This window comes from Octodon degus, unplaced genomic scaffold (assembly GCF_000260255.1).
Source record: "Octodon degus isolate 3935 unplaced genomic scaffold, OctDeg1.0 scaffold00314, whole genome shotgun sequence".
NCBI classification, from domain to species: domain Eukaryota; kingdom Metazoa; phylum Chordata; class Mammalia; order Rodentia; family Octodontidae; genus Octodon; species Octodon degus.
The window spans coordinates 391521-401551 of record NW_004524890.1 but is presented as its reverse complement, the minus strand read 5'-3'; the positions used below and the strand labels follow the sequence as shown (position 1 = coordinate 401551).

The 10031-nt window shown below is 38.1% G+C and overlaps 1 protein-coding gene across 3 annotated transcripts in view; it reads left to right on the top strand.

Annotated features, from left to right (window-relative positions):
• The window catches only part of Phf8 (PHD finger protein 8), a 167673-nt gene that overhangs the window by 23475 nt on the left and 134167 nt on the right, over positions 1-10031 (top strand). For all 3 annotated transcript variants that reach the window (XM_004647577.2, XM_004647576.3, XM_023707823.1), the window contains 4 exons: positions 2553-2713; positions 3792-3933; positions 5282-5468; positions 8049-8211. In XM_004647577.2, the coding sequence (XP_004647634.1) occupies positions 2553-2713; positions 3792-3933; positions 5282-5468; positions 8049-8211 (653 nt within the window). The remainder of the gene's footprint in view (positions 1-2552; positions 2714-3791; positions 3934-5281; positions 5469-8048; positions 8212-10031) is intronic.

The following is a 10031-nucleotide window of genomic DNA, read 5'->3' as shown; positions in this document are numbered from 1 at the left end:
CACTAAGCTATCTTCTAGGCCCTATATACTTTTTTTGACACAAATTAAAATACCATATTTTTATTTAAAAATCTTACATATCTTGGACATCTATCCGAAGCATATATATGAGGTAAAAGTACGTTCTCAGAGCTGGGGTTATAGCTGAGTGGCTCAGTGCCTGCCTGGCAAATGTGAGGCCCCGAGTTTAACTTCTGGTAACAAAAAAAAAGAAAAAGATGAAAACAAAAAGGAAAAAATATATAGTGAACACTTCAATTTAAAAAATGATCATAGTAACAGACACCTTGTCATTAATCTCCCTCGAAATACTTCATTTTGCTTTGAGCATACTTCTTCCATCTCCTTGCTACTTTTTGAAGCAGTTGTGTAAGTCCTCTTTGATGTGTGTCTTTACAAGATACAATCAAAACAATGGGGAATGCTACTGCCAAGTGCCATTTAACATAATGGCAGGCTCATAAAAACATTACATTGTGTCCTTGTGCATGTTATTCACCACATCTGTTACAGTGTAATTTCTAGCTCTTCTCCCATGTCAAAATGACTAAAGGTAAACTTTTTTTTAAGGTAAACGTTTTGAATGAATTCAGGACATAGAAGTAGCTATAAGAGTAGAACTAAAAGCACTTATGAGAAAGGATTTGTAGAACATCTTCTGAAAGTGGCAAGAATGATGGATAAGTGTTTTCAAAGTGATAGGGAGTATTTTGAGGGGGATTAATGGCAATGTATCTTTTACCTTAATAAACTTGTTTGTTGTAATTTACTGTATTACCTCCTTCAGATGTTCTTAATTCTTTTTCATGCCTATTTAGTTTTGCATTGTATGGATAAACAATTTAAGGAATTCTCTATTGATAAACATTTGATTCCAGTATTTTGTTGTTAGAAAAAATGCTGTAGTGAATATCTTTATAGTTAACTTTTGCATATGTGATAGGTGTGTTTATAAGTATTGTAGGTTGTTTCTCTGGTGGCTGTACCATTTCATACTACCATAGAGTGTGTGAAGTTGCTGATATTGTGTATCATGACCAACATTGTTTATCATTTTTTCTACTTGTATTACCTTATATGAAGAAGGTAAATGGATTTTTAAAAAAAATGTCAAGACAAAATTTTTGCTAAGTTACCCAGGCTGAGCTTGAACTTGCCATCCTCTTGCCTCAGCCTCCTAAACTGATGTGATTAGAGACACGTGCCTCCACGCCCAGCTATAGATAGATTTTGTACATTTGTAAGCTGTTTTTATTTCTTTGTTTTTATTTTGCTTTGTTTTGTGCAGGGTCTCACTACACAGCTTGAACTCGTGGTGATCCTCCCATTTTCAGCCTCCCCAGCACTGGGATTATAGGCGTGTGCCACTATACCTGGATTTGGTTGCCCACTCAGTGTGCCCAGGGGCTAGGCCAGCACAGCATATGGTACCAGGGATCAAACCCTAGCCCCTGTGCTTGCCTAAGCAGGCACTTAGTCCGCTGAGCTATCTCTCCAGCCCTTATTTCTTCCTTTGTTAACTATGTGTTTGTGTTGATAGTTTTTCAGTTGTGTTTTTTTGTTGTTGTTTTTTGAAAATGGACTTGCAATGGAGTCTAAGTTGCCTTGAACTCTGTATGTAGCCCAGGCTGGCCTGTAACTTGTGGGCTCCCTCCTCAACTTCCTCGATGTCCCATGAGCTCAGCTTGGGTTGTTGTTGTTGTTTGTGTGTGTATTTACAGATTCATAACAGCTTTCCTTGCAGAAGGTTTTAGTTTCTGTATAGTTAACTTATTACTGTATCTAGTGACTACTGAACCTTCTCCCCAATGTTTTTCTATTGCTTTTATGGCCTTACTATTAGTCTTCAGTATCTAGAATATGTAAAATGTGGGCTAGACATTGAGTTTAATATACTTGTTGCAGCACAACTTGGGAAATAATCTATTATCTTTTCTTTCCTTTTGGTGCTGGGGATTGATCCTATGGCCTCATGCATGCTAATGACATGCTTTGTCACTGAACTACACCTCCAACTAATCTTGTTTTTTTTTCCAGCAAACTCCTTTTTTTAAAGTATGTGTTGAGAAAGTGGTTGTAAAAATAGCTTTTTAAAATCAGTCTTTTGTGTTTTTAGTTATTGTTTTACATTGGAGGTTGCTGTTCAGGATAGATCAAATCATCCAAACTTGACAGGTATATCTTTTTAACCTAGGCAGGATATTGACTTATTTATTCATTTGTCATCGAAAGAAGAAAGCCATTTTGACTGTTCCCCACCTCTGTCAGTGACATTGCATCACACCTTGTGTGTGTGTGGTGCTGAAAATTGAACACCCAGGGCTTTGCACATGCTAGACAAGCACTTTGCCATTGAGCTATATCCAGCGTTTTTGCCTCTTGCCCTGGACATTTCTTTTCTTCTCTGGCACATGAGATTTATGCCATTAATTATCAGGCCATTATAAACCCTTCTGGGGGAAGACACCAGTTCTTGAGTGAGTGATGGCATCCTGTAAGCTGTTTTGTGAGCAGAGACTTTGGGCTTAAGATTTCTCTCTTATGGCCCACAGTTCAGATGAAGTGATTCTTAAGCCCACTGGAAGTCAGCTGACTGTGGAATTTCTGGAAGAGAATAGCTTCAGTGTACCCATCTTGGTCTTGAAGAAGGATGGGTTGGGGATGACATTGCCCTCACCATCATTCACTGTGCGGGATGTGGAGCACTATGTTGGTAAGACATTACAGATCATTTTTAACTGTGACATTGTCCACTCCTGTCAATACCTGTGTGTTTTTTCCTCAGTTCACCTTTTGTATTTCCTTTCTAGCCATGTTTGAAACCTGAGGTGAAATGCCTTAACCAGAGTCATTCTTTGGTAAAGCTAGTGCCACAATCAGTTTCCTCTTTCTTCCTTGGCAATAGACAACACAAAATGGGTTGAACTTTTTTAACCTGGGAAGTTTTAGGACATATAGTCTTTCTGTCTTCTCTTGAGCTGAGAGTTTTTGACTATTGTCCTTACATCCTATTTATCTTCTGGGCATAAGTGTTTGGGGAGAGAGGGAGAAAAGTTACAGAAGCAGGGCTTAGGTACCATGTGTGAGATTGTGTGTTAGGTAATTCCATAGCCCTAGCTGGCTTGCATCCATCACATAAATCCAAGGAAGTGTGATAGATACATAGTATCTATTAATAGAAAGTTTTGTTTTTGTTTGTATGTTTGTTTTTGGGTTTTGAGACATTATGTAGTTCAGGCTGGCTTTAAATTTACTACATAGTCCGGGCTGGCCTTGAACTCAAGGTGATCCTCCTGCTATAGCCTCCAGAGTTAGTATTATAGGTGTGTGTGCTAGACATCCAGCTCAATAGATATTTTGAGTATAAGGCCATTTTAGAAACTGGTAAGGGGATAAGACTCTTCCCTATTCCCTGAGACCACTTGATACAAACCTATTTCTTTTTTTATTTGTTTATTGGTACAATTTAAAAACCATTTCTTAAGGGCCGGCCAAAGAGCTCGGTGGATTAAAGTGCCTGCTTGGGCAGATGCAGGGATCAGAGGTTTGTTCCGCGGCCTGCCATGCCGCCCCCGCCCCCCCCCCCCCCCCCACTCCCACCCCTGGGGTGTGCTGAGACAATGATTGAGACTGGTTGTAGTGGTGTAGGCCTGTAATCCGAGCACTTGGGAAGCTGAAAACAGGAGAATCACTACAAGTCTGGTCTGTGTAGTGAGACCCTGTAGACTCTGCATTAAATGCAAGAAAAATAAAATAAATAAAATAAAATAAAAACCATTTCTTTGCTCCAGGTTCTGATAAAGAAATTGATGTGATTGATGTGGCACGCCAGGCTGACTGTAAGATGAAGCTTGGTGACTTTGTGAAATATTATTACAGTGGAAAGAGGGAGAAAGTCCTCAATGTCATCAGTTTGGAATTCTCTGATACCAGGTAGGAAGGCACTGGTAACAAAAAATCCTGATAAAGTGTTTGAACTAGTGGTATACTGAGTATATATCTATGTTCTGTTGCTTTTTCCCTGATTTTTTTTTGTTTGTTTGGGATGGGGAACTGAGTTATACTTAACTCAGGTAGCTGCTTATCAGTATCATCACAACTGAGTCATTTTTCTTCTCTACAACTTCTAACATTGGATAGATTATACAGTATCTATTTTAATTTCTGGCTTCTTCACAATCTAGGGTAGATTTCTTTGATCCTTTTCTGGTGTTTATGTTCTTACATGGTCACTGTCTGCCAGGATAAGTCCTTTGTACCTGAAAATAGATTCACTAAAATTAACTCCAAGTAGTTTCTCTAAGGAGAATTTAAACAGAAAAAGCTATATTAAAACATGAAAATGATTCTCTCTGGCTGTGTGTATATATATGTATGTATATGTGGTTTTTGTGCTCAGAACTGTGAGAAATATGAAGAAATGACAACATATCTTTTTTCTTTAGCTTACTATTTATATTTTTAACTTTTGACTTTGAAATAATTATAGCTTCATGGGATATTGCAAAAAGTATTCAGTAAGGTCCTGTGTATTCTGCAGCCAATTTCCTATAATGGTAACATCTTAGTATAGTTATTGTACAATATTAAAATCCTTGGTATTCTTTTTAAGATGCAAGACTAAACAACCTGAAGGTGTTTTAAAAACTGTTCGTTTATTTATACCTCACTTCATCTGAAAGACTGTTTGAGGTAGCTTATAAAAATGGAGAGGGCTATGGAAAAGCAAAAGTGGAACAAGAAGTTAAAGATGAAATAGGATGCATCTAGTAGGTATTCTGTATATAAAAGGCACATATGAATGTCTGGATTGTTAGAGGAGCTGGCCTGTAGAGCTTTCATTAAATCTTCTAAAGGTTAGAACAAAGAGGAGAGTGCAATGTGGTTTTTTATAGGGTAGAAACAACCTAAAGTATCAGAGAAATGCTTTTTATTTAAACCTGAAACTGAGCCCTTATGAGAAACTCCTATTATGAGGTGGAGATGATACAATAACTTATAATTCAAGTGCCAAGTGAGTATGCGGGGGTAGGGAGATTAAGCATTTATTGGAATAAATGGCCATGTTTTACTGGGGAATGGTGTAGAACTGGATCTTGGGATTTGAGGGGCTGATTGGAATGAAGATGCTGACCAGATTTACAGAAATTAGTGTTCAGCAGAGCCTGTGGGAAGAGCTTGTTGTTTTTCATCAGATCCTCATGAGATACAAGTATTTTATTCATGCTTCAACCTTCTATTTCCAGACTGCTGACATTTGCTTGACCTCCTTCCTTGCTAGGCTTTCAAACCTTGTGGAGACACCTAAGATTGTTCGAAAGCTATCATGGGTCGAGAACTTGTGGCCAGAGGAGAGTGTATTTGAGAGACCCAATGTGCAGAAGTACTGCCTCATGAGTGTACGGGATAGCTACACAGATTTTCATATTGATTTTGGTGGCACTTCAGTATGGTATCATGTGCTGAAGGTAGGAATGTATATTTATGACTTCTGAGAGCATCCAGACCTTGGGCCTCTCTACTTATGTCAGCAGTGCTGGCATAAAACAAGGCAACTCAGTCCTCCCTGCATCTCTGAGTATTTGTGTGACATTTCTATGTAGCTACTCCTACCTGATCATAGCTTGTTGGTACTTTACAGTTTTGATGCTTAATCAAAAAACATGAGTAACAGCAGATGCCTAAGCTTTTCCCAGGTGTTACCTCTTTCAATGAACCAATGTATACTTCCACCAACATGCATAGAAATATCAGTTTTTACTTCACAAATTCTTCATAATGTGAGAAACTTCCTCTCTCCTAGCTTTATTAAAGTATAATTTATATATCATAGACTCGCTTTTTAGGTTGTATTTTGAGACAGAGTCTCAACTTTTCCCAGGCTGGCCTCAAACTCATGGTAATCCTCCTGCCTTAGCCTCTCAAGTGCTGGGATTACAAGTGTGGTCTACCAAGCCCCATTCTGAAGATCTACTCTAGTTACAGTTTGATGAGGATAATATATGGTCCATTAACTGCCAATCCAGTCAAAATAGAACATGAAAAGTCCTTTTTAGTCATGATCCCTATAGTTTTCTTTTTAGTGATTATTATAACTTTGTAATTAGAGCATTCTCAGTGACTGTAAAGGATTTTTGTCTTTGAGAACACTTAAATTTGGTTGCGTTTTGGGGGCTGGAGAGATAGCTCAGCAGACTAAAGCTTAGGCAAGCGCAGGGACTGGGGTTTGATCCTTGGCACCACATGCTATGCCAGCCCTGCCCCCAGGGCAGGCTGAGCCAGCCACAGAGTCCGGGGCATAGTGGCACACACCTATAATCCTAGCATTGGGGAGACTGAAATCAGGAGGATCACTATGAGTCCAAGCTGCATAGAGAGACTCTATAACAACAAATACATTTAAAAAATTGATTGTGTTTTATTATTGCTTATATTGCAGTAATACTTCAGTTCATGAACTTTTTTCTTTCCTTGAATCTGGTCGCAAACTGAATTGATTAAGAACCAAATCAAATTCAATGGTGAGTTCAGTGCTGACCTTATGGAAAATTTGACTTAGTTCTCATTTAATTCAGTTGGTGACCAGAACTGTGGGAAGAATTAGATTTGTGAACCAAGGGCCGGGATATAGCTCAGAAGCACAAGCACTTGCCAAGGTTCTGAGTTTGATTCCTAGTACCAAAAAAAAAAAAAAAGTTTGTGAACCAAGGTACCACTTTATTAGTTTTCTTATCAGAAATATCAAGGAAGAGAGCTAGTAATCCAGCCCTTGGGAGGCTGAGAGTGGAGGATTGCCATGAATTTGGGGCCAGCCTTGGCTACATAGTGAGTTTAAAGCCAATCTGAATTACATGGCAACACCTTGCCTCAAAAACAAAACAAAACAAACAAAATGCCAAGAAAGAACAGTAAATTTAGATTGCTGCTGTTGTCCAAATGATCATGTATCTTCAACTAATTTTTCCACAGGTTTATCATGAAGAAATTTGAGCTTATAAATGAAAATGCTGTTATGCAAATGTTAGACTTAACTCTTTTATTTTTAAATAATTTCACTTTCATATAACAGTTCCAAAAATAATGGGAAGATTTCCTGTGTGTTTGTCTCCAGATTTCTCAGATGTTAGCATTTTATTAATTTAAATGTTACAATTTTATTATTTTTTGACCCTAAAGCAAACATAATAAAATAGTTGTATATTTTTTCTGAGACATTTCAGAATGATTAGGGTGTCCCTTTATCTCTCATAATTCAGTAGATCTTTTTTTTTAATTCAGTAGATCTTAAAAACATTTTCAATATAATCACAATGTAGTTATTACAATCAAGAGATTTAAAAAATCAGGAAATTCATATTGATATAAGACTGTCATCAAATCTACAGAGCTGTCAACTTGCTCCAGTAGATATTTCTAAGAATGTTGCTTTTTGTGTTGAAATTTACTACTGTGAAATATTGATTAAACCGCCAATGTAGGAGACATCTTTGTGTTGTTGAGTTCTTTATTTTTTTTGCCAAATTGTCTGTCTTTTGATTATCCATGCAAAACACCAGGAAATAAAATGTTCTTCCAACAAATAATCACCTAACATCATCTTCTAGAAGTCCTTGGGCAGTCTCTGAACTTTTAAATTTTTATTAGGTTTGATTATGGGGGTGAGTTAGAACACTCTGAATGGTATTTAAAGGCAACTTCATGTTTTTTCTCATCAGTAATATGGTCTTAAATTCTCCTACAGCTAGTAGTATTGATCTCATCTGTAGAGGCTGTTTTTCATTTGCCATTGCATATAAAATAGTGCATTTGGTATACATTTGTCCTAACTTGAACACTTTTGTTTGAAATATCCTTTCCAAATTGTGTTTGTCAAACTTATAGAAAGAAAAGTGCAAAGTGCAAATTCACATCAAAGTGATTCTGGTGTTTGCGAAATAACTCTAACATACTACTATGGTTGTGAAATGTGGGAGAATATCCTTATGAGCATCCTTGAAGATTTTTTCTGCAAACACTTGGTATTTTTGTCATTTCAACTTCTGTTTCAGGGTGAGAAGATATTCTACCTGATTCGCCCAACAAATGCTAATCTGACTCTCTTTGAGTGCTGGAGCAGTTCCTCTAACCAGAATGAGATGTTCTTTGGGGACCAGGTGGACAAGTGCTACAAGTGTTCCGTGAAGCAAGGACAGACACTTTTCATTCCTACAGGTCTTCTGTGGGACCTCTTGGGGTAGGGTGGGGGAAGTGTTATATGCAGGCAGAAAGAAGGAAGCTTGTAGTACAATAGCCAACTGCTTCCCATAATGTGTTAATCTGATTATGTGGGATACCTCTCATCAGCTGAAGGCCAAGAACTAGACATCAAGAAAGTTTGTTTGGTGGTCAGTGGGGAACATGATTGCTTGGGGAGACTGCAGATGGGAATGGGTGGTTCAGGAGGAGGTTGATGGACTCCTTTGCATTAAGTTGATGTCATCTTGGTGGGCAAGTAGAAAACAGGATTCTCAGCCCCATGACTATAGATAGTGACTGGGAAACTGACATTCTAGTCTATAGATTAGAATGATCTGGGGTGAGTAGGACATTTATTCCTAAACAATATGTGCCTGGGTTTTACTCTTAGAATTCTTAGGGCGAGTTTTTAGTATGCATATTTTGAAAAGTTCTCCCAGTTGTCTTAACCATGAGCAAATTTACATCTTTACTTGATTGAGTTTTCCATGAATACAGTATGTATCTTCATTTATTCAGATTTTTCTTGATTTCTTTAATCATCATTAGTATTTTTTTATTTTGCTTCATTTTGAGACAGGGTCTCACTATGAAGTTCAGGCTGGCCTTGAACCCACTATGGAGCCCCAATTGGCCTTGAACTCACAGAGATCCTCCTGCCTCAGCCTACTGAGTGCTGGGATGACAGGTGTGCATCACCACACCTGGCTATATTAGTGTTAAATTTTCTTGAAGTGCTTGGTAGAATTTTTAGGGAAATCACATTGATCTAAAAATTTATTTCTTTTTTTAAATTTATTTTGGTATAGGATCATCCTGTCTCAGTCTCCCCAGTGCTGGAATTACAGGCATGTGCCACCACACAGGGTCCCAGTAGACTGCGCAGTGTGTCCAGGGGTGGGGCCAGTGTAGCATGTTGTGTAGGGGATGGAACCCCAGTCCCTGGACTTGCCTAAGCAGGCACTTAGTCTGCTGAGCTGTCTCACCAGCCGTAAGGATTTCTTTTTGGGAAGGTTTTTCATTAACACTGACTTTCCCTAATCTTTACAAGGCTATTCATATTAGATGAGTAGTTCTCTGTGATTTTTAGTGAATTGATCTATTTTATCTTTTTTCCTTGTGTGGGCAATCGAAGCCAGTGCCTCACCCATACCAGGCATGCATTCCACTACTGAGTTATACCTCCAGATCTATTTCACCTAAATTGTCAAATTTGTGTGTATAAGCCAGTTGCAATGGCACTTGCTTATTGTCCTAGGTACTCAGGAGTCTGAGGTAGGGAGATCACTTGACCTCATGAATTTGAGAACAGCTTGGGCATTTCAAGAAAATTTATTTGGAGTTTATGTATGTAGATTTGTTTATAGCATTTCTTTATTATCCTTTTGATGTCTTCCAGGTCTTTTGAGATACCTGTTTTATTCCTGGCAAAAGTTATTTTTGCCTTTTTATTTGTATCCTTCTTGCTAGAAATTGTTCTTTATTGATCTTTGTAAGAATCACTTTTGTTTCATTGATGTTTCTCTGTTTCTGTTTCAAATTTTATTGATTTCTGTATTTATTTTTCCTCCTTTCCGCTTATTTTTTATTTAGTTTTTTTATGTATTTGGTACAGGGTCTCACTATCCAACTTGGACTTGCAGTGATCCTCCTGTTTTCAGCCTCCTAGTGCTGGGATTACAGGCGTGCACCACCATGCCTGGACTCTGTCACTGGTTCAGCGTGGGCTGGTGCAGTTTGTGTGACTAGGGATCGAACTCTGGTCCCTGTGCTTGCCAAAGTAGGCACTTAGTCTG